At 41.5% G+C, this 25,553-nt stretch overlaps 1 protein-coding gene and 1 long non-coding RNA gene across 2 annotated transcripts in view; one reads left to right on the forward strand and one right to left on the reverse strand.

The window, feature by feature from the left end:
* Positions 1-11,928: 11,928 nt before the first annotated feature.
* On the reverse strand, positions 11,929-16,960 carry LOC126042178 (uncharacterized). Its single transcript, XR_007507071.1, has 3 exons — positions 16,848-16,960; positions 13,468-13,786; positions 11,929-13,376 (listed from the first exon to the last, which is right to left on the reverse strand). It is a non-coding gene; the product is annotated as an uncharacterized LOC126042178 (long non-coding RNA).
* A 707-nt stretch (positions 16,961-17,667) lies between these two features.
* The window catches only part of PRKACB (protein kinase cAMP-activated catalytic subunit beta), a 74,485-nt gene continuing 66,599 nt past the window's right edge, over positions 17,668-25,553 (forward strand). The window contains exon 1 of the mRNA XM_049808832.1: positions 17,668-17,760. Coding sequence (XP_049664789.1) covers positions 17,715-17,760 — 46 coding nt within the window. The 5' untranslated portion in view covers positions 17,668-17,714. The remainder of the gene's footprint in view (positions 17,761-25,553) is intronic.

The following is a 25,553-nucleotide window of genomic DNA, read 5'->3' on the forward strand; positions in this document are numbered from 1 at the left end:
CACTCAAACATCAAACTCAAGCATCTGTGGTAGGATGCACGGTCTGATCTGGCCCAGAAAACTTGCAGTTGCATTTTGTCTCTGCTGTTGAAACAGGTTGTATCTTCGTGCAACTGTTAGTGCTGGGGAATGCCGAAAAGACAGTTTCAAAACATTAAAAGTAACAGTCATGAAGTTCAAAAGCTTTGAAATAGAACCAGTGTGTAGCTGTATAATAGGAAACTTAGCTATTCCATGTGTGTGTTCTTCTGTTTGCATGACATTCATCTTGAAATATATTAAGTCGTTAATTAATGCTTTTCTGAACAGGTGCACTTTCCCACTTGCTATAAAACTATGTCCAAACATAGTCTGTGCTGTCAAAAACCACCCATTTCCTAGCGCCCGACTAGAAAACATTACCAATGAAGAAAAAAGGTTCAGCTCGAGTTCCCTCCCTATACTTTATATTCCCTCAGGATTCTCGCTACAAGACTTCTTAGCCCATACATATTTTTTGCTTCAAAAAGCAACACCCATTTCTCTTGTAATAAGCCATCTGCTCAGCATGTTAGCAAAATCCATGCAACAGCTTCCCAGCAGCACCAACACCTGCTAATAGGGGATGGCGTTTCAGGCGGATACTGCCAGCCTGTCACAGCTTCTTATCTCCTATCTCTCTAATCTTCAGAGTACTGCCTGGGATTATCTCCTGTAAATCAAATGCCCAGCAAGATGGCTTGTTATTTTTTTAATATATCAGCAAACGTGCTTGATTGAGTTCATTACTCCTGTAAACATCTTTTATTATACAGATCAATGTGAATTTACAAGTTGTAGCAGTATGATATTGACATAACATAGCATTTCATATACAATAACTTTTTATAGTACTCATCACTCCAAACACACTCTGGGTGAAATTCAGTACTGATGTAAGCAGATACCGTAACACCAAAGGTATCCACAGACTACAGTCAATTACACGCAAGCTTAATGGGGCCCTTTTGGTTCAGGCATGGTTTTGAACAGCTTTAAGATATGGACACTTCTATTTTTACCCACACAAAATACCATTTCAGAGTGTCTTTATCTCTTTAGTAATCAAAGTTTGGAGGTTCTTTTTCAAATAATATCTTCAAGTTCCCATCTGCTGTCCACACCTGTTTAAAAAAAAAATGGAGTCCCAGAACTTCAGCAGTTTGGAGAGGCATTTCTTTTTGTTGAGCAGCCATCAAACCAATAAAAAAAATAGATTATTTCCACTGTGAAGGCTGTAAGATCAAATAAGACATAAGTCAAAGGAAAGTTGGAATTTATATCTGCTGGTCAACTAAGTTAATGTGGTCATCCAGGAAATAAAAACAGATTTCATAAATATTCACAAATCAGGGTAAGATCATACAGTGTTAGTAAAGGCAACCTATGCTATTGCTGGCCTGCAGGCCCAAGCAGAGGTGCAAGAGCTGCTCCTCCTTTGCAGTTGGACATGGGACTTAAACCATTATTTAAGCAATATGGTCTGAAATCACTGAGAAAAGCAGGAATGAGAGAGATTTCTGCCCCAGCAGAGTCATACTGTTTCCTTTCACAGTATAAAGGTTCTCAGTATCCATTCAATCCACACCTTACCAGGTGTAACTGAAAATTGCTTCATACAGGTTTATTGAAATAAGTCTGAAGTGATCAGTTTGTTAGTTTGATGTATTACAATGTGACAACTATTGTGTGTTATATTACTGTAGCCATTTTTAAGGAAGATAATTGGTATTTAAGCTTTATGACCTAAAGAACCTCTAAATCTTTTGAAGATGGTGATTCAATTGGCAGAGAAAAGTCCACACTTATTTTTATTAGGGTCTTTTGATGCTTCATTAGTTTAAATTTGGGCTGGGAGGAAAATAATTAAATAATTTTGCATAGAATATTAGAATTTGTTTGGATAGGCTTGTATACCTTTGTCATAAGCAAAACTGTTATTCACTTGGCAATACTGTACAAGAATTACTCTCACAACATTCCTATCAGCTAAATATTATGCATCTCCATTAAGGTAATGGATACAGATTCAAATTTATTCCAGTGCCATCGGTTCAATGTCATGTCAATGATGACTTTGTGCCTATCAGTAAGTACATTTTCAAAAGCCACACAGGAGATAGTGATCTGAAATATGTACAGGGTTGAAAAAAATCTATTTTCAGCATTCGTCTCATTTACTTCACACTTTGTACACTGCTTGGAACATGACCTCTGGAGTGCCCGGCAGAACAAAGTGCACAGGTCCTCCCGGATCCCATTCATGTGCTCTTTAGGTTAGATGTCAGAGTGTCTTCCAGAATTTGACAAATTTAAGATTTATTAATTTATAGCCTTGTGATGTTTCTTAATAAATATAGTTTAAAACAGTTTTTTTTTCTTACAATATCTTCAGAATTTGTGTTCTGCAGAGCATTCCTACAGTGGAGTTCATTAGCAAATCTGTTTCCAAAATCTTAGTTCTAGATACAAGTCTTTACATTAGCTAAGGTACAGAAAACTTCATACCACAGAAATACAATATTTTTCATATGAAAGACTGTTGAAGAGTCAATCTTTACTAATAGACTAAAACTGTATGCAGACTATTAATCTGAAGCTTGGATTTCATTAATATGCACCATTAAAACATTGAAATATCTTAGTTCCTCACTGTTTCTACATACAAGTTTCTCAAAAAATCCTAGGTGATACGAGAACCTCTTTATGGGTCTGTACCTCAAAGCAGTTTCCAGCTGCATGGGTAACAGTTTTCAGGTTGCTGGGGAAAGCATTTGTCTTATACAACCATAAATTAATTTTGCAATGGCCACAAACACTTTTTAATGACAATGACAGGACTGTAGAATCCTTTTAGATTTTTTTTTTACCTATAAAATAGAAATAACACTTAACCTTCTTTCCAAAGGCTTGATAGATGTATTTGTACCATGTGGTACCCTGAAGAAGGGATGAAATATTTCCATATTCACAGTCGTTTCATTACTAGGTAGGTGTTTAAGAGAAACCAACATAGTGAGATGACATTAGAATCAATACTGACTTCTCTAGGGCAGCAAGATAGAGAAATTTCATTAACAGTGGAAAAAAATCTTCCCAATACCAGTACTACAAGATACACTGGGCTGCTTAATGCAAAAACATCTAACTACATGTACTCAGTTCTGACCCGTCAGGGCTTACTTGCTTATATGTAGTGTCTGATGCTCAGGTGCCTCTACAAGGCCATTCAGTTTCCTGGAGTGCCTGTTAGCCTGGTGAGGTGGACAGCTTGAAGGCAGCACACGTTGCTTCTCACCCACTCAAATTGGGATGTCACAGCGGAAGACCCAAGAGCGATAGAAGTGGCGAGATATTTCTGCAGAGAGGAAGTGGAAGTTACTGTAGTGGGGACAAGGACTATCCATTTGCATTTATAGGAATAGTTAAGTCTAGAATTACAGTAGCATCTTTTGCAACACGTAGTAAATGCTACCAAAATCTGAGTTTGTGCCATACAGCAATAAGTAATGCAGGATCAGTATCTGTTCAGGTGGGACAGATACGAACATAGGAAGGTACTGAATGGAAATACTGGATCTGGGCTATGGGCAGCAGTCTTGAGTCTTCTGCAAATTAAATGAACCTTTAAGACTTCAGATTTAAATTAGAGATGCAACATGTCAAGAGGCAGCAAGAGCAGGGCTGCTTGGTAAGAATATGAACCGTAAGAATATGAACCAAGAGAGATCCCACAACCCCAGCTATCAGCCCCACAGTACCCAAGCAGGGTAAGCAAGACAGACCTGGAGATGGCAGACAGACCCAACCAAGAGCCCGTATCGTAAGGCAGTATCATGGTGATGAGGCAGGTCCAAGGCCAGGCCAGGCAGTCAGTCCATAGGCAAGGATAAGGTCCAGCAATTCCCAGACAGATCCATAATAAGAAGGCAGGACTGATAACAAGCTGGAAAGCCATCCCACAGGCTGGGGATCAACGAGGACCATAGCCAGGCTGAGGCTGTACCTGTGCAGGAGGTCAGCACGCCCCCAGTACAGCTCCAGCAAGAACTGAGGGCTACACGTGAACTTAAATAGAACTCCTGAGCCCATGGGTGTGGGGGAGGCTCCAGGTGGTCAGAGCCATTAAGGCTTATTCGTGCCCTCGGTGCCCTGATACAGCAATATTCAGAAGAACTTGGAATGTGGGCATCTTTCCTTCGAAATGCTGTAGTACAGATTACAGGATTTTTTCATTTTGTGTTATCTTTTACAAGGAACTTTTGTACTGCATATCTCGTACTAACATAATCAATATTTGTCTGGATAGGTATGTGAGATTTAATTCAGACTGTATAAGGAGCTTTCCTGTTCAGCAATAGAGTTTTGTCTACCTACCCCTTTCAATCAAATCTTGCTTGCTATTTACAACAGGAATTTCTGGTTCTAGCAAAGTTAAACAATATAGGGGTTAACTCGCAGGAGAACTAAGACTACCCCAACATAGGTAATATTTTCTATAGGCTGAATAATGTCTATTTGCTCTTGTCCTGTCATTTTTAGAGATTGAAAATTTGTCTTTATTGTGTAGCATTCACCAACAGGAACTATTAACAGCGATTATAAAGTAAACTGTAATGTGTGGAGTGAGAACTTGTGGAACAGCACACTATGAAGTGATCTCACTAAGTTTATGTGGATTTCCATGCAAAAAAATTGCTCATGTCTTGAAAGCTGTCTTATCCCTCTTTAAGGTAATGAGTAGGATAGAAATGTAGAAAGGATAGCCTGATAATAACACTCATTTCCTTAAAGCACCGTGCTTCTGTTTAAAAAGAAGAGGTTTTTAAAAAGAAGAGTTTTTCAGCTGATGATCCAAAGCAGACAGTGGCAGATTTTGGATTTGCTACTCTCCAAGTCCCATCCTACCCCTATGTTGGACTAAAAGTGTATTGCAACAGAGTTGGTAGAAGAGAAATGACCCAGTTCAACTTCACGTTTTATAAAAAGTGCACTGAAATCAGCAGGTCTATGAAGACTTGACAAGATTTTGCCATTCAAAGTTCCAGCCACAGTTACAAGAGATTTAAATTCACATTCAATTTAATTGTTCTGCATTTTACCCTGGTTTGACTCAGTTATATATTCTGTTTACTTTGCTCTCATTTGAAAGACTGTGTAAGACTTAAAATTATATGAATTTGGATTACATAAACAAGAACTGGTTTAAATTCCTTTTTGTGTCTCAGAAAAATGAATGAAAGAGTGACATACTGTCCTTGTTTCAGCTGGGACAGAGTTAATTTTCTTTCCAGTAGCTGGTATAGCTCATGTCTTGCATTCAGTATGAGAAGAATGTTGATAACACAGGGATGTTTTCAGTTGTTGCCAAGTCATGTTTATACCAAGTCAAGTATTTTTCAGCTTCTCACGCCCAGCCAGCGAGAAGGCTGGAGGGGCACAAGAAGCTGGGAGGGGACACAGCCAGGGCAGCTGACCCAAACTGGCCAAAGGGGTATTCCATACCATGGGACATCATGCCCAGTATATAAACTGGGGGGACTTGGCCTGGGGGTGAATCACTGCTCAGGAACTAACTGGGCATCAGTGAGTGAGTGGTAAGCGATTGCATTGTGCATCACTTGTTTTGTGTATTCCAATCCTTTTATTATTATTGTCGTTTTATTGTTGTTATTATTATCATTATTAGTTTCTTCCTTTCTGTAATATTCTCAATCCACAAGTTTTACCTTTTTCCTTCCAATTCTCTCCCCCATCCCACTGGGTGGGGGGCAGTGCGTGAGTGGCTGCGTGGTGGTTAGTTGCTGGCTGGAGTTAAACCACAACACGTACACAGGGTTCAACCAGAAGTTCCAAATAACTTAATATTCATTTGTGAGATTCACTTAGTCTAATAAAGTTACTTCTTCAGACTTTCTTCATCGTTTAATCACAAAACCACATGTTTTATAGATGAAATAATATGATATTCTGCCATGAGTTTTTCATAGCTAAAGTTTAACAGGTGTATTTTTATATCAAGTACAAGTTATACATCTACAATGTTAACAAGAACTAAATGAAGATTTTAATCTTAAATATTACAGACATAAAATGGAGGTCATAGTTAACTTGTTGTTCATGGATGACTAAGTTCACCTGTCTATATATCTCCCACAGATAGCAATTATTTTATAGACAGCAGTGAAAGGGAGGGACATATAGGAAGAATATCACATTTTAAATCCGAAAAAGTAGTAGTGTAATAACATATATAGCAGTAATAGTAATAATTTTCTGAAGCAACTTATTGTAATGAAACACTGGCAGGAGAGGAGACAAACTAGATAAACTTTTAATCTTATTTCTAAAACATTATCTGAAAAAAAAAATTTGAGGTCTGAATTATCAGGGACACAGAACCACCAGACTGTTGGCGTTTTAATTCTTCAGAATTCTGTATAAGAAAGAACCTGTTGTTTCATATCAGTAAGAACAAGCTTTAAAATATTTATCAGCTAGCTAATATTTAACCCCTCTATTTATCACGTCTAATTCACAACTCATATTGCAAAGGGTAACATTGTCATTCTTTCTTACTTTATTATCCCCAATATTTTTAAATTAGCTTTCTAATAGGCTTTTCACCTTTCTAAAGCTATCGCCTCGAAAGGCACAATAAAAACACACTATCAAAATAAAATGATAAGCAGAGTTGTCACTTTTGTATAGTCAAAGTCTTCTTTCTCATATTCTTCTTTCATTATATATAAATATTTAATCAGTAAATATTTATGTCACAACAGAAAGCAATATAGAAAACAAGAAAAAAAGCTGCTGACAGAAAAAAATGTTTATTTTTGCCACAAATCACAAACTAAAACAGAGCATAAAAGCATGAACCATTCCAAAAGAAATGTGCAAAATAAATCTCTGCAAAAGCATATGTCTCCTCATACAGTTACGGATACATGGGATCTGTCTGTCCCAAAATGACCTAGTTTTTTCTCAAGGTCCCAGCTTTTTGAAGACCACATGTTGTTCTACTGATGTTTACAGGGGTTGTCCTAAGCAACCAGATAAGCCAAAGAGATTTAAAGGGGCCTGTCCTGCCTGTGCTAGAGTCTCCAAAATCACAAAAGGGAAAGGAACTTTGCAGAGTGCCATGCCTATGGAGAAACAAACACACAGCCTGGGGTAGGAGAATCCTTCAAATTCTTCACAACGACTTGTTGTGGCAAAGAAACAAAAGGCTGCTACAACTACACTTTACATAGGCATGATGATTTTTTGTTTTGGTTCAGACAATGGATTGTAATTTTTGTGAACATAATAGATAGTATTAATATAAATTACATTTCCTTATGATCTCATGAGATTTTTATGTCCAAGAAACAAGAGTGACGATGTTATTGAGTGATCATGATTTATTATTTCAATTATGGTAGAAAACAGAGGCCCCATTCAAAATTAGGTCCCCGTTGTGATGCAGCTGTCCAAACATATAGTAAAAGACTGTGTCCAGACCAGAAGCCTGCAAAGTATTGCACTCAGAGCCGTCAGGGAGTGAGTAGAGCGGTCCATACATGGAGCAGACACACAGGCAGGGATGAACCTGGACCACGTTATGTATTGCCGAGATTGCAACAAAATCACAGCTTCTCTTAGTCATAAGCAACACTTTTTCTCTCCAAATGAAATAGGTTACCTCCCCTACTGTTTTCTGTCTTAAAAGAGCATATTGCATATTTTCCTGTTGAATGAGGCAAGTTCTACAAGTTCTCTTCCGTAATAATTTTATCTGTTTTCCTTTCTCTGCACTTGTACGTGCTCCAATTCTTCTGCCTTCATTTTCCTCTCTCTTTACCATTTTCAAACCCTCTTCCCTTCTGTCCTGCACTGTTTCATTCCTTTACCAGTTACGATGCTCTCCTCTCTGCGGCGCGGTGCAGCTGCCCTCCCCAAGGGGTTCTGCTGCTCTCCCTGTACCTCTTCCAGCCTTTCTCCTCTCTCCTCCCTTGAAATCCAAGCTGCCGTGGGACTGCCGCTCTCCGACGCCACTGACACTTTCAGAAGCCTTTGACTTCATCTGCCTGTCTCACCCTAATACTTACGGATGAAGAAGCACTGCATAAATGATAAGGATTGGTATTGATTGTATTATTAATATTTGTGTGTTAAAGGATCATCATACAAACCATTTAGCTCCCCCTTCAAACAGGTAGCGGGTAGAAAGGACATACCCCTCCCCTGTCCCCCATAGGGAAAGTGCTTTTAACTGAAGGAGAGCAATGTAACCTGCATTTATCATTCCTAAGAAATTATAGGAATGAATTATTTACCCAGGAGAACCATTTCTAACATGTCTTTTGTGCCTATTCAGTGTATTGTCCTATGCTACCCTTGAGGGAATGGATATGGCTAATTATACTCCTGTCTCTGCAATAAATTGATGGAATGTTCCAGCAGAAATGAAAGAGAGCGTGTAAGCAAAGTATTTTCTTTAAGACAGTTTATGAGAAGTAACAGCTGCAAAAACAGAAAACCAACCCAGGCCCAGTGTTGCAGGTAACATCCTGATGGCACTGATGGCAAAACTTCATTTGAGTATGAAGAAAGCAAGATTTCGTTCCACACTTCACAAAAATATTTTCTCTTCAGCAATGGCTTTTATGGCCTATGCCCCTGCGCGTGTGTGCTTGGGAGATTAGAAATCTCAACTGTGTTTTGTCTTTTCAGTAACGACCAGGCAGGGCCCCAGCTGATTTAGACATACATGCATCTTTATATTCAACCCTATTAGTGAAAATAAGATCTGATGTCCTAATTATTTGGATGAAGCAAGGGATGCTAAACACCACCAAAGTGTGCTGCTGAATTTCATTAGCTTTGTGAACCCTTACAAAATAATGATTCCCATAGTGAATTTGCAGTACAGCAAAGGGAAAGAGCAAGTAAATAGAACAGGGTGGGAGGCTGAAAGGGACAGAAAAGGGGGGAAAGCAGAGGGTGAGACTAAAGGCATATTAAGTCTTTGGGGTACAGAAAAGGATATTTCTTGGAAAGGAAAGGAAATACTTTCTTTTTTTTTTTTAATTTTAGCAATATAAAGAAGAAAAACTAGGAGGAACAAAAGAAAATTATGTTTGAATCAGAGGATAATTTTTATTGTGATAAAAATAAAGTAGACATAAGGGAAGATTTCTGAGGAGAGATATCAAAGGACAAAAAAGCAGCTGTTTCAAGTGTTATACACATAAAATCCCATCACCTCTGAGTTAAAATGTTGCACCTGGACATAACAAGTAAGTGCAAACATTATCCCTAACATGGTCAGGCTTCTATACGTCCTCTGTTAGAGATCCTGATTGATTGTCTTTACCGTAAATTATTTGAAAGGAATTATAGCATTGGAAACGAGAAATGCTTGAGGGTAATTTTTATACATAGACATTTATTGGTTAATATATTCTTCGGAATGGATCTGCCCTTTGCACAAAATGGAATGAATGGAGTTCTTTCATGTAAATGTGGTGATTAGAAAGGTAATACCTAATACCAATTAAAAAGCCCTGTCGTTCACATTTCCTGTGAAAAAAACCCTGTATTTCACATAGTTACCATCTTTTAATATGGATTAAAAAAATATAAGTGCTTCACTGGAAGCACTATATACATTTCAACTATTAGCTCAACATTTCAGAAGTGAAACTGAGTTTAAAGGAAATCTAGCTTGGACTAAATGTAAATAGAAGTCAAAAAGTTCTCTGTTCCATGAGATTAAAAAAATGCTTGAAAACATTCAATTTCTCTCTCTTGGTGGATCAGTCATGCATCTATCAAATATACAGAACATCTGCTAATATCAAAGCACATTCTGCCAATGGCTTTTCAGATTGTGGAGTTGAGAGGAAAAAGCTTTTACATTGGCATTTGCGTTACAACTACTTGAAATAGCCACTTCTTCTTTGTGTTGCTGAGGATTAATATGTTCTTCTTGGCTAGCACCATAGATATTTCTCCTTCTAGCTTTGTCAGTCAAACACAAACCAAAAATAGATCTACAAATACTAAATAAACTTTCTAAGTCGGTTTCTTGGCTCTTTTTTTTTTCAGATACAAAGTAGCTTTTACTGTTGTTTCTTGCAAGGATTTTTTTTTTTTTTTTTTTATAATAGAATCACACCTATAAATATGATACTGTAAATTTTTTTGCTTATTATTTCTCCTAATGAAACATTACCGGTCTAAATGTTCTTTTAGAGGTTTAGCTTTCTGGCTTTTAAGTGTGAGGAAAAGGCACTGCGGACACACATGATTAAAGAAGATCCACTGTAATCCTCTGAGTCTGGAACAACTCCTCATTCATGGCACTAGCAATAAAAAGAAATCAAAGACAGACACTGAGAAGAAATTGGAGCATTTAAAGGCTCAAACTCTGGAAATACCAGAAACTACTGGAAAAGAAGGCAAGAACACTTCAACGTACAATGGAAGCAGTAAGTGTTATTTAAAAGCAAGTCGACCAGAAAGAGGTTTTCCTTCTGAAAACAGCAAGTGCTGATGCATTTGGCATGTTTAACAGTTTTCAGCAATCCAAGCCAAGGAGGATATTCATGAAGCTGTTACAAAAAAATTGAGGAGTATTGCATTCTAAATAAAAATGAAGCATATGAAAGTTATATGCTTTGAACCTGAAGGTTTTAAAGTATTTTGTAGTTTATAAGATTGGGGAGACAATTTCATCTGTTACAGGTGTTACGATAAAGCATGGAATCAGCCCACCTTAGGGTACAATCTAATGAAGATTTGTAGATTAAAAAAAACCAAACTTCCAATTTTAAAAAGCCACTGTTTTTCAACAGAAAGTAGAGCAAATAATACAGAAACAGACTCCTGGGAGAAGCAGACTCCAGATGAGGCAATTTAGAATCTGCCAAGAAACTAATACATGAATAAGTGTTGGACTGGACAGTGCTCTGACACCTTAGATATGACCAAGAGCTCAAAGTAGCATAAGACAAAGATATTAGATGCAGAAAAGCACACAGAGCTTGAAATCATAAGCAAGGAATAACAACACGGATAAAGCAGATGGGAGAAGCTGAACATTAGGCAAAAGCTTGTCTTAATTTGACTGCAAGCACCAGGGGTCTGAACCATGAAGAAACTGCATGTTGCTGACACCTCTGCCTTGGATGGCTGTTTTCGTAAGAACAAAGGACACTTGCAGAAAAAAGATGGTGTGTGCAGAAGAAATAATAATGATGAGAGCAAATGGGACGTATTACCTTCAATTAGTCATGTGTGCACAGCTCCTAGTATTTCCAGGAACTGCGCTGTAGCCCTAAGAGAAAATCAACAGGTTGTAGAAAGATAAATGGGTATTAGGAAAGTGATTTTGTTTCTGTTTAAAAAAATGTACTTCTAGATATAAATAATAAACCAGGAAAAACATATTTTTCTATTTTTTAGATGGCACTACTAAAGATATTACAGCTGAAGAGCTGATTATGCATTAAAAAGCTTTTTCACTATACTTCTTTACCTAATACAGTGATAGGTGACAGTGGGACACAATTTACAGGACATGCATTTGAGCAGAATACAGTGAAGCTTAGATTTAGATGTGTGACTACTAGTCCTTCATCATTCCTAACTTACTGGGTGCAGAGTATGTACAAAAGCCTGGTGAACTCTTTGTGTGAAGTCTCTCGGTTAGAATTGAAGTGACCTTCATTTAACATAGCCTACTCCACTTCCAAAGTGAGTTAGGCTAAATTGAATTAAGGTCATTTTTAATTCTGAAGAAAAATACATAGTGAGGCATTTAATATAGCTTAGTCTACTTTAAATTAACAGCTGTAATTAACTTGGAGATCTCTGTAGAAAAGACCTAAAAAGAGAAATTAAAAAACTTAACAATTTTTGGTTTTAATCTTCTTTATTCTGTAAAAAGTAAGTGATTCAGAGCCTCAATATACAGTAAGAACAAACATCAGTATAATATTGATCACCTCTCAATTATGGTAAGCACGCAGATAATAAAGTCAACTACCCTGAAAGTGTTTTGCTATATAGTTTTTTAAACAGCTATACATTTGAATAACTTTGACTACACAAGTGTGTGACTAGACTGGAATCTAATGTCAGACAACTATACCATCAATTTTGAGTTTCATTCCTTCCATAGTTCATGTGTAGCAATCCAAAAACATTGCTGAACTACTAAAAATACAAGAACAAAATATGCAATAAAATTTTTTTGCTGTTTTTTTCTCTACTCAATTTTTGTACACCATCTACTATTCAGAAGTGCAGCAAATCAAGATAGTATAAAACACCTTGCTTTTCTTAGGCTGAGCAATCTGTCATGGATTCAAAAAAACTTGGAACACCTGTGTAGAAAAGCAAAGGACTTCTCTCGATGTGGAAACCTTTAAAATGAGCATGATGGCGGCCAGATACCCACAGAAGGATCACAAAGTCAATTACAGAAGCAGGTCAGTAAGAATTTTACTTAACAGTAATCAGCAATTTCTTCTGAATCACAAATTTGCAGGCGGTATCTCCTACAAATATGGAATAATCTGCAGAACAATTATAAGCAACTGAAAAAACTGCTGTTTGCCTGATAGCAAGAGACTACACCCTCTCCCGAATGATCATGGGAGATAAAGGCCAAGAACTGAGCAGCTGGACTTGCCCATTAAGGAAGTCCGTAGTTTATCTCTGAAAAAAACATGTCTATTCAGCAGAACATTGATCACAAGACAGCACCTGCCACCTCCTATGAATATGTAGCCACTATCCATAAAGAATTCGACAAATGCTATCCTGTCAAGGGGCAATACTGACAGCGAAAGCATAGCCAAAATGTACCTGTTTCTTTAAATTGTGTTCAAAACAACAGAAAAAAAACCACCTTGCAACTTTATGGCTCTTGAGAGGTTTGTGGTGAAATAAGTGTAGTTCAAAATCAATAAGGGAATATATAAACCCTTTGCTTCTATGTTTACGTGGGTTTTTTTGACCAGTGGCTATCTTGGGAAACGTCTAATGCCAAGAAGGGAAGGGTGGCAGTGGTGAAGTGTTGGCTGCTGGTGTAAACTTCCTTTCGAGCATCTTGCTTTAAGTGTACCTAGTCACATTGAGGGAAGCCCAAGTTACCCTTAATTAAGAACCCCTCCTTTGAACCAAAGTGTCCCTCAAAACTGTAACAGTCACAGTGTGCAGAACACCTTCCTGAGGCTCCAGATTTCTTCTGCATTCATAGTCGGAGGGCATCAAAGAACATCCTTCAGGAGATCTGGCAGAGCAAGTTGTTGGCCAAGTTGCTCTAGTTTCATTGTGAATTCAGGGGCTGGCAATCTCACATACTGTGGAAACACGATGTAAGACCTTTGACTCCTCTCTGTGAGGATGGGTCCTCAGCAGGAATGAATTAGGCATCAGTGGATTTGGTCTTACCTGCACAAGGACGTACTTCATCGCTCTCTGAATAGCTACTGCAGGGTGCAGGGGGAATTGCTGTACTCCCGCTTTCATCCTTTCCCTTAGCACATCCATATGACATAATTGATATATTCTTGGCAGGTCTGAAATTATGCTGCAGTGATGAATATTCCTGTTTCTGGGTCAGAAGCTGTAAAATTTGGAAAATAACTTCCATATTCACAAAGATATACATATGCTTCTTGGCACGTTAGCAACGTGCTAGAAAAACATCCCACGCTGGCAGACCAGGGGTTAGCTGAGAGCAGGAAATGTGCCAGTACTCTGGAACAACCTGAAAGGGAAACAAAGAGTTAAATGCCAAATATATCAGTCTGCTTAGGAGTAGAGAAGGAGGCTGCCAAGGGTATTCAAAGATGCAGGAATGTGGGATTTGAGGAAGAGCAGTCAAATCTGGTATTCAAACCCTGCAATTTACAGGCACTGCTGCAATGGTACGGCAGGCTGGCCATACAAAGAGAATTACAACTAAGGCAGGTACATATTCATAACCTGAGCAGAGCCTACATCCTCAGGGTAAGAATTATCAGTACGGATGGGCAAAACCATCAATCTATATACGCCGAGCCCTTGCAATGCAGGCACACCTCAAACGCGAGGGAAGAAAATGACGATGCGTAATGATTTAAATTTAGTGACTTGTTTCAAATGTGTATTGAAAACAACTGCTGCAGTTGCTACAGAAATGCCGCTATCTCATCTAGAAATTGGAGTGATTATGGAGTGAAATGATATGTGGTTCCAGAATTAATTACCGTCTGAAAAAGTGATTTCCATTAAAAGCACGTGAGAGCCTTTGATCTAACAGAAATTTATCTTTTCTGTCCTGAAATGACCCTCTCATTTTTAGTTCTGAGTCTATGTAGAGCGGAATATGCAAGTTTCATGAGGGAACTATACATCTGCTACAGAGCTTTAGGCTTTATCAGAAAAAAGATTGGTCTTGGTAGGATATTCCTAATCGATAGTTCCCAACAAATATGTAGAAAAATGGATTTAAACCCACATATGTAGAAAAATGGATTAAAACCTACTGTGAGTCACTGAAACTACATCATTAAATGTGTATAGTTCTAAAACTGCTGAGCTGACTTTCTTAGAGTATAGCTATTTTTTTAAATCTTATACAGATCAGCAAAACAAATGAAATCTGAATTTTTTAGGTTGCGCCATTGCTGAAATATTCTAACATATCCAAACAGAACATCTTTTCATATTTGCGTGATTTGATTTTTCAATCGTGTTGAAAGAAAGAAGACAAACTACTTTTGTGTGAGCAGTGATATGAGGCATTTCAGCATCGAAGGATTTTCTATAAGAAAACCAAAGGATTTTATGTAGGAAAATTAAGGCAAACCAAAGATTAGGGCTAGAATAAGAGTAGATACTCTGAATGCTAAGTAAATATATACACATAACATGTATGATCTATGCTACATTGGTATGTTCTGCAATTAGTGAATGAGTATTAACTTTTTTAATATAGCATAAGTTGTGCAAGTGGTGCGAACGAGAATGCAAATGCCCAGCCCTAAGTCCTTGTTTCTGTTATCTTCACTTAAACGTGTAATGCTAGGACCGTGGAAGTGCTTCACCTAATGTTTCACAGCACTGTTGACTTCTATTTGTTATTTTTTTGATTATGAGAGTGTTTGGGTATAAGCATTCATGCAAATCCATCAGGCTGCACGTGTACTCAGACCATGTGCTTATTTGAGAACTAGTGTCATGCATTGCTGCACACATATACGTGGTGCCATGTCTGTATGTGTAGGATTTTGCTGGACTACGTGCAACGACCAGCTGATCCTCATCCACCAAATCCTACAGGGCAGTAATGGCTATTGGACCTCGGTGGGTCCTCACATATAGAGCCTATGCAGCGTAATTTGCTAGTGAAGGGATGAGCTGTAATGGCAAGAATATGCTAAAGATGCTGCAGCATATCTCATTTGTTAGTGATGCTGCTGCTGTCTTCTCAAGGATATCAAAATGCCTGTCAGCACCTGGATGAAAATCAGCTGGCTCAGATGCCATCTGGCCAAAATGAAAATAACGATGGCTGAAGCAGGGAAAACAAATTTAAAACTGGGGTAACATCTTTACCTATCTACCTGTGATAGCATCTTGAGACATTTATTTAAATACTACAGCACCTCAGTTTTCTATTCTTTGTCATTGTCCGAGTGATCAAGATGGTCAATGGCGAAAGTACCCTCTTCTTTTCCCGAGCTAAGCTTCTCCTCCTGGTACAGATCCGGCCATTGCAGTTCCCCTGCCCTTCCCTAGCAGAACGAATTACCGGTAACTCACTGAACCTCTGGGTAAACACGTAAAGAATGCGGAGACTCGGGCTTTGGCAAAACGAGACAGCCCTCTTCAATAGTAGCAGCTTCACCGCCCCCAATGGTTTGCAGATTATTTCCTCACTATGCCCAAGTCTTGTTTCTGATCTTCAAAGCAATAAAGACCTGGCTTCCTCAGAGACTGCTGCTTTCATCATAAAAACACAGGTACTCCTCTGAAGCAAGCAGTATCACACAGATCAGGATAACGCAAGTGAAAAGGTGAAAATCAAGAGAAAGTCCCTTAACTGAAGCGTTCATTGACAGAACTTCAACCTACAAAAAACATCAAGATAATTCGGAGGAGCGTTCCCCAAACTCTGCAGCTGGATAATCCGGGCAGCTTGTACCACTGTCAAGGCAGAGCCACGCGCTGGCTAGATCTGCCCCGGTGTTCACATGCAGCGTACTCCACTGCACGGTCTCAGGGGACTGGAAATTTCCCAGAGGTGTCTGCTGTAGTGCGCATTAGCGCGTGTGCATGAAACCCCGTCTTACAGAGAGCAAGGTAATTCAGTCTTAGGCCACGGCAGCGTGAGCTGCACCAGCAGGCAGCCCCCGCTGTCAGGAGAGGATTTGGATGGCCCCTGTGAGAGACGGTAGCCGGGACGGCTGCCGCCAGAACAATTCGTGCAGCCTGCAGCCGCGGGGAAAGAATGCTGCCAGAAGAGGCTGGGCATCGCATAAATTGTCCTGGCAGAATATATACCGTTTGCGATCCATAAGATTAGCACTTCTGCTCTCCGCTCTCCCCGCTGCAAGGCACGTAAAACAGAGCCTTCTCTTTGATGAGCATTTCCTTCCTGAGCCAAAACACTCCGAGCGTTTCACGTGGTAAATACATAAAGAGAGCTACGATCAACTTGAAAGTCACAATACCGCTTGAAAACGCGTAGCTGTAGCTATTTGCGACGTGAGTGGCAGCGAAAGGGGGGAGGCAAAAAAAAAAACCAAAAAAAACCCCACAGTCTTCGCTGGCAGCTCGCTTACTTTGGGTATTTTCTGTCGGCAGTCCGCTGAGCCACGCAAAAACAGTCTGGCGAGAGGCGGCAAGCGCGACTCGTCCTCGTGTCGGCTGCCGGGGCGCGGGCCCGGCCGCCGCCCGCGGGGGGCAGCGGCGGGGTGGGCGCCCGCGGGCCGCCGGGGATGCTGAGGGGGGTAGGCGGCCGAGCCCCCGGCGCCGGGCGGGCCCTGCCGCAGGGCCGCGGCGCGCTCGGCCTCCCGGGGTCACCTTGGGGACGGCGCGCCTCGCCCCCGCCTCAGCCTTGGCGCCCCGCGGGCGGGACAGCCCTCCGGGCGGCGGCAGCGGGGGGGCGCTCCCGCGCCGCCGCCCCGCGCGGCCGGGCGCTGGCCGGGGCTGCGCGGAGGCGGCAGCGGCGGAGCCCCCGCGGGCCGCCCGCCCCTGCCCTCCGCGAGCCGCCGCCGGCGCGGGCGGCCGGGCGCCGCCCAGGGCTCCCGCGGCCCCCTCCTCCTCCTCTCCCTCCCTCCCTCCCTCCGGCCGGGCCCCCCCCCCCCGCCCAGCTTGAGGCAGCGGCGGCGGCAGCGGCCGGTGCCGTGGACGGCGGCGCCCCGCGCCCCGCGCGCCCCCGGCGGGCGGCGTAGCAGGGAGGAGGCGCCGCCCCGGCCGTCATTTCCGCCGTGTGTCGGGGTGGGGGAGGGGGGCAGAGCGCTCGCCTCCTCCTCCGCGGCGGCCGGAGACACAGAGACCCAGCGCGGGGCGAGGGGAGCCAGCCGCCGCCGCCGCGCCCGCGGGCCGCGCCGCCCCGCCAGCCGAGCCCTGCCCCCCGCCCAGCCGCAGCCGCCCGGCATCCTTCCCGCCCCCCACCCCCTCCCCCCCCGCGCCGCCCCGGCCCGGCCATGGGGAACGCAGCCACCGCCAAGAAGGGCAACGAGATCGAGAGCGGTGAGTGAGGGGGGATCCGCCGCCTCCGCCCGGCGCCTGGCTCCGCTCCCCGAGGAGGGGCCGGCGGGCCGGGCCCGGCGCGCCCGCCCCGCGCCGCCGCAGGCCCCGCGGCCTAGCGGCTGAGGCGCCGAGCCCCCCCCCCCCCCCCCCCCGGCCCCGCGCAGGCCTCGGCCGCCCGCGCCCGCCGGCCCCCAGCTCGGCGCGGCCTTCGCGCCGCCTCGGAGGAGCCCGAGCCCGGCCCCGGCCCGCCGCCTCGCCGCCCGCCTCGCGGTGTAGCGCCTCGGGAAACGAGCGGGATAAACCCGCCTGCGGCCGCCGGGCCGAGGCCGCCGCCGGGCCGCGCGTCCGGCTGTCCCGCAGCAGGTGTCCGTCCCGGCGAAGGAGGAGCTGCTGGCGGGGCCGGGGTGGCGGCGGGCAGGTGTCAGCGCCTCCGCCAGCCTCCAGCCTCCATCCTCGCCCCGGCCGGCTCGCTTTCCCCACCCCTGAACACACCCTTGCCGGCGGGGGAGGCCGCCCGCCGCGCCGCGCTCCGCTCCGCTCCGTCTGCGGCGGGAGGGTTTTCTTCCCGCTGCCGGGAATGTAGGTCAGAAACTCCTAAGCCGGCCCGGATCGTGCAGCCCCGCGGACCTCGCCGGTCCTGCCCGCTCCCCGCGGCACAGCCCCAGCCCCGCGGCGTGTTTACATCGTTGGGGAGCGCGCTCGGTACAAACGCTGTTCTCCTCATCCCTGGGTAAAATGGAAGACAAAAGCATCGGTCTGAACTTGCCGTCGCCGGGTGCTTTCTGCTGGGTTTGGGGTCTTTTTTTCCCAAGTATTTCAGTATGATCTTTAAATAATATAAAGCCGATCCAACTGTTGGGGAAACACGCACACCCCCCACCACCCCTACCCCGACTTCATTTTCAGTAAGTTAACTTCCTTACTTCGCTTCTAGTGGAAAACTTCGGGTATGTTTGTGATGGATAAGAGAAAAGACGAGACGTAGAGAGCAGCCAGTTGTGCAAGCTCGGTGTTCCTACAACAATACCCTTTGTTACTGGAAATTCCTTGGGCGATATTAAAACAGAAAGGAGTTTAAACATAGAAATTACTTCCCCCCCCCCCCCCCCCCAGTTTGTTTACCTTTTGTGTGTTTACTACTGAGGTCTGGGGTAGAACCAAGTAACCCGATTTGCACAGGCCAGTGCCTGCCCATGCAGCATTCCTCTCTGGCTGGCCAGGGACCTGCATGGGTGTCTCCAGCTGTGGGACAAGGGGCTCTGCTTGACCTACCCAGTTCTGCTGCGTGGTTTTGCCTTTCGGTTCTTGCATCTTATTATTATTACAGATTTCACAAACCAAATGGTTTCTGAGTATTTGATCATTACTGTTTAGTGGGTTTTTATTTGTTTAGCTGAGTGCATTAATTTTTGATAGGAAGTGTTTTCGCCTACCTACAAAGATATGTGTGAAGAGAGAGAGGGTGGATCGTTTGAAGTACTTCAGATGACAAAACGCTGCATTTTGTACTTCATACTAGCTGTATTGCTGTTAGTCTGGGCAGTTAAATAAGACTGCACCACACAGTCTGTACTTCCATTTTAATTAATTCTTTTCTCATATTACTAAACACAGTGATTTTTAAGTTGCAGAAGGAGTTTGCTTTAGAACTCCTCTCTCTCCCTTTGTTAGAGTTTAAAAATGAAATGCTGCTGGAGACATCAAGCTCAGATGTTAAGTTACTCAGTATATTTAGTAGCAAAAAGCTCTGTAATGATACAACTTCTGTAACTAGGAGAAGTTGTTGATCATCATTGACATACTGCTGGGAAAGTCCAGGATTCACTTACTGTGGAGGATCAATAATATATGAATACTTACACACATAATAAATTATCAGAAGCGTTATTCGGTTTACTGGCAGTGAAAGTTGATGTGTAATCTAATTTATATGATAGACAACTAAAAAGCTAAAGAAACATAAAATGTGATGGAGCTTTAGTGTTTCTGATACATGTTTGCATTGTTGAGCCATTTTTCCTGGTTTGTGTGTTGTGTCATTAGCACATATTCCAAACTTCAGGACACTGAAAATGAAGTTGTTTCAAGTGGTAACAGTAAAATATCCAGGTTTGACTTGCAAAGGTGATGTTATGCCCTCGATCCACGCATGGAGCATATGGTATTGTGTGGATCAAGGACACGCTAAGGTCCCTGAAAGAACAATGAAGGGTAACGCAGCTTCTGCTGATAGCTAGACTTACTAGTTCATGAAGTGTAATTTGAGAACTCTTTCACTATCTGTGGTCAGCACAGTAAATGCTGTTCACCCAACCATGGCCCTTATATTCTCGTTTATTTTAACTTTCTGTGTGTGTTCAAGTATCTTCAGTACTTGGTACTTCACTCAGGCTATGAAGAGGAATAAAACCAGTTATATGTGAACACCGGTAGTAGAATGGAGCAAATGTTTCAGAGTATTTCTAGGCGGAAGTTGCAGGTGTGTGACATCTGGATGCTGGTTAAGAAACTTAAGCTTAGCCACCAAAAAAGTGAATCAGGCTTGCACAGCAGGGAGGGCAAGATACATGTGTGTATATAGAGAAGATGGGAAGTTTCAGTGTAGTCTGTTAGGGTTTTCTTTCTATGCCCTTCTGCTCCAGGTTCTAATATGCAGTGGATTTCGGAGGACAAATGTTAAAAGTGATCCTTTACTAAAGAGAAGCTTACAGGCTCTGTACCCATTTTAAACTCAGTGCCTGTTTTAAATGGGTTCATGATTTTCCACAGGGCACAGCAGCCTATGAACTCTGAGGTTCTTTTAAATAATGATATAAGTATTTTTCATTTGAAATCCAAAGAGGCACAATTGTCAGTTGTCTTAAAAGTTTCTCTAAGTTTGATACCTCATCCTAATATTCATTTAATTATTCACTTCATTGTTTGGGGTGTTTTCTTTCAGCTGCTCAATTTACAGTAGTTGAGAAAACTTCTTCTGCAACCCATGAGTTAAAAATGTCAACATGTGGTAAATTACGTTTTTAAGAAAAAAAAAAAGCCACAGGGAGTCTACCTTAACTTGTTGTAATTAATGTAGGAAAATGTTAGCTTTATTAATATTCATTACCTTGGAATCATTTGTTAAAGTAGCACACAACGTAAATGAAACAACTGCAACACATCTCTGAGTTTAAAAAAGGTCACATAGTATTTTTTTAATCCAGTAAGTGAATCTGCTGTTACTTTCAAGATCATTATTGATTTTATATGAAACAGGAATGTTTTAACTTTACTAGAACTATTTTCTAGACTGCAATGAATGTCAGCCCTGCAATTGTAAAGTTTGTAGAAAGTTTTGTTGGTTTTTTTTTTTTCTTCAGGTAACTCAATAATACAGGTTTTTTGAAGTAATTACTAAGTATGGCTCTGAATTATTTGCCCCTGTAGATATGCAAGGTAACGTCATACATGACAGCAAGAAGTTTGTTTAGAAATTAATAGTAATCTCACTTGGTGTTTTGTTTGGGTGTTTTTGTGGGTTTTTTTTGCTAGACTCAAGAATACTTAGCTGTGATATTGTCTGTTTCTTTCTTTTTAATCACCAAACTGGATTAGAGACCAGGTGATTAGAATACAGTCTTTGGTGACTGGAAGATTTTCTTCCTTTAGATCTTGAAACCACAAGGGCTTGGCTTCTGAGTTGTGTTAGCCAGGATTCAAATGGTCCTTGCTGCTTTTTCTGTAGCAATATGTGGTAGTAAATTGCTCTTAAAATGCACGTTTAAAATTAAACTATACATGATTTTCAAAACATAATTCTGTACAGATATCTTCTTACGTGGTAGCCAGATCTCCAGCTTCCTGTGCACTAGGAATTTATTAATCTAACATGACTTTACTATCTTCGACTTCTGTGGTCTTTAAATAGCCAAGTACAGTGTGTGTGATGTGTATTCTGCATGTGAGTTTTATGTTCATTCACTCCTCCTCCTCCTCAAAGTGTTCCCACTACAGTATCTTCAGTATGACAGAGTTCTTATTATAGTCAATTCTTCCCTTTTTAACTCTTATAATTATTCTGTAAGTAGTGCTCCTTTGAAATGTGCTTGACAGGAAGATGCAGCCTTCTTCATTTTCCTTTGCCAGTAGATTTTAACCTCCTCAGGGGACATTTCTTAGAACTGAATTTTTTTTGGTTTTATTTTTCATGTGCATTCAGTGCTGGGTCATTCTGCTGTATTTACTCATTGAGGACCAAAAGAGACCACAAGTTTGTTTCTTGTAAAGACTGGATGAGGCATAGCTCTGTCACTGCTGACCTTGATTAGATTAGAATAGGTGAAGTAGAGGTGAAAAGCTCCATGTCCATTACTATTCCAAGCTTGCTGATTTCCTGTCACTTTTCCAGAGACCCTTGTTTTACTGTTTTTGATCTAAGTGTAGTTTTGTTCAACAGCTGTTGTCTTGTTTCTTTTGCTCATTGTGTTTATGCTCTCTGATTTTGAAATGAATAGCTTTTGGAGCCTTGCTTACACATTGTAGAACATCAGCTATAGTATGTATTGTATATAGAGTAATTAACAATATGTATTCCGGTGATACTGAAATGGACTGTATGTATAACATCTCTAAACAATGTATTTGAAGCTTCTTTTCGTGTATTTTTGGGCTTGTATTGTCTCACTATTGATCAATTAGGTTTCAGCAATAAAGAACTCCATCATCTGAAAATCATAAGTAGTTATAATTACTTGCTGAAGAAATACCTAAAAATGCCTTTGCTGTAATCACCAATGTAAGGCTACCAGTATGTACCATCTGAAAATTCTGCTTTAGTTAAAAGCAAAATGCTTATTCACAGCATGGACTAGCAAAGAGAGAGGCTATCACTCAGTAAATGATAGCCATGTGGTAGCATAACAAAAGGTCAGAAGGACCTCCAAGTGATAAATTAGTTTATGTATTTAGCTGTTGTGGTTAGGCCTTTATTACAGGCTCAGACAGCTTTAAAGACAGAATATTTTAAATTACTTGACATTCCCTTGTTGCTGGGTTTCTTTAGTGTCCATTCATTTACCCATATATCCACATGCGTAGAAATGACACAAATCAAAAGTAATATTTTGAAAAATACTCAGACTTCTCATATTTTTTGCAACAGTCACGTTGTTCCTTAGTGTAATTATGGCTGTGTCTATGCTGCAAAAATTAACCATCTTATTGGTACAGGGAGCAGAGTGTAGACAGAGAAGTAAGTGGAGGAACTGTAAGGACATGCTGCAAGTTACAGTGTCGCAGGCTGCCCTGCCCGATTGGAGGGCTTGTGCTCCACGCTGAGCCTTGGGCTGTTGGGAAGTCTCCTCCAGTTAGTTAAGTTCTTCCGTAACTGACACATCTGTCCTTTGGACAGAGCTGTGGAAAGGCCTTTGGATGGCCGTCAGATTTTGTGTGTTTTGTCTGTGTCCCTACTACAGACATCCTGAAAGACTTGTTTGCCCAGAAGCCTTTTTTTTTTTTTTTAAACTACAGCAGTTAGTTTAATAAAAGATATTGTCTGTGCTCCACAGCATTGGGTTCCAGATCAAATCCAGGTAGAGTGTATCTTTTTAATGAGTGCTTCTGGTCATTTAAGCTTGCAGAGTTTTCAGTGTTAGGAACCTTGAGTTGGTGGGGATTTTTTTATAAACTTGTGAAATTTAGGACTAGAACTTGGCAAAGAGTCTGCCTGCTCTCAAGCTTTGTCTTTGTTATAGGTGCAAGGTGTTATTTCATACGCATTTCTTTCAGTTGCAGATTTGCTTTTCTCTCCCCTGCCACTTTTTTCCTGCCTCTGTGCCCCCAACTGTGCTGGAGCAACTATTTATGAGACAACAAGGTGAACTGAATTTGAGATTGATCTAGGTTAAAAATAACCCTGCAGAAAAGGGAAAGCAGAAGGGACTTTAGATAACCTGGATCGGCTTCCTCATCCAGTTCACTGCAGCTGTGCTAACAATTGTACCAGTGCAGGTAGGATATGGCACAGAGGTGAGACTGGATAGCAAGCACAACATAGGGGCTGCCTGACCTACTGCAGTTGCAGAAAGGAGAGCTGTGGTGCTGTGGTTTCAGGGTGTACTGCAAGCCTTTTCCTACCTTACACAGTTTCTACTCTGTGAGGTAGAAATGCTTCCTGGGGAATGGGAGAGAGGACAAAATAGCAGTGGAGCTGTGAGGAGGCAAGCGAAGTGAGAAATGCGTTGTCTTAGGACTTGCAAAAGTAAAAGATTAAAAGATATAATCACCTTCCTTTTCTTCCTTTTTTCCTTTTTTTATTTTTTTTCTCCCCCCCCCCCCCCCCCACTCCCGCCCCAGTATGGTTGGGAAAGGATTACACACGTTCGTTTGTGTAATTTTATTTATTTTTGTTACCCTGTTGTTCAGGAGGGCTAGTCATGAATCACGACCCCATTTTGTTTTTACAAGCACAAACCAGACAATTTATTCTCCAAAACCCACATGTTCTGTTTTGTGTAATAAGGTGAATACAGACAGATGGGAAATGCAAGATGAAGTGAGACTATTAGTCTGTGTAGCAGGAGAATCGGGATAAAGCAATTTGAGGGTATGTTTGTAGACATTGCTATGCAGGGAGCTAAAAGGAAGATACTGGGGTAGCCCTGCCTGTGGTGTTCAGGATCAGCACCAGTAAACGACAGTTGTCTTGGAGCCTGCCTCTTCAGCATCCTGCTTGCTGTTTCTTCAGCGTCACAGCAGAATAACATCCACTAAGGGTAAGGTTTCACAAAACAGCTGAGCGCATCTGGTGGCTTATAATGTTGAAAAAAATGTTTTTATTCCTAGACTTTTCACGGGTCACAATTCCAGCATTTTTTTGATCCACTGATAAGCTGTTTTACATAGGCAGAAAACTATGTCTTTTTTATCTCTTTGGGTTATCTATAACTATTTTGCACATCAAATCAATTAACTGAGATGTCAGATGGCAAGAGACAGATTCAAACGAAGTGCTGAAAGCACTGGTGGCAATGAAATAGTGAGGTGGCAAGAAAAAGGAGTCTCTTTTCTTAGCACTGAGGTCTTAGATTAACAGTTTCCTAAGACCTCACTCTTAACTTCTTGGAAAAATGATTACTCCAAACTACGCCTTTACTGTCTGCCTTTGTTCATATAATGAATTGCTTCAAGGCTTGAAACACCTTGTTTTAGGTTTTGGTGGAGTTTCATTTTTTAAAAAAAGCTGCAATTTTTATGACTTCGCACTAAACAACCAGTTTGGTTTTGGTGTTTCTTTACATTGGGATATCGTCTATCTGTAGTTTTAAGCCATAGTTTTAGGCGTTTAGAAAATCTTTCAGAAAACCATAGAGGTATATAAATACGCTCTGCATGTTAGAGATAAATGGCCCTCCAGTCTCTTTAGAAAGCAAAAACCTTTTCCATGACATAGCTGTTCTCTACCAGAGAAAGCCTGATGAGCATTTTGAGCCAAGTTCTCCCCTTAGGAAGGGCAGAGAGTTACTGTTCTACCTTGCACTGACTCTTTCTTCTGAGAGATATGGTATCTGTGTGATAGACTAACACTGAAATAGTAAGATATATTACCTGTGATGTTAAAAGAAGAGGCATAGGAAATCCTCCTTCAACACATTGTTAGATGAATGAATATCTCATCTGCTGGGTGATTGGTAAAGGTAAGCATTAGTTTTGTTACGCCTCTGCCTCTTGTTACCTTTTATCCTTTTGTTAAAATACTGTAATGTTTACACAGAGGACATTGGGAACTGTTTGTTTATTTTATTTCATTCAAGTTT

The sequence above is a fragment of the Accipiter gentilis genome, chromosome 8 (genome assembly GCF_929443795.1).
Source record: "Accipiter gentilis chromosome 8, bAccGen1.1, whole genome shotgun sequence".
Taxonomy (NCBI): domain Eukaryota; kingdom Metazoa; phylum Chordata; class Aves; order Accipitriformes; family Accipitridae; genus Astur; species Astur gentilis.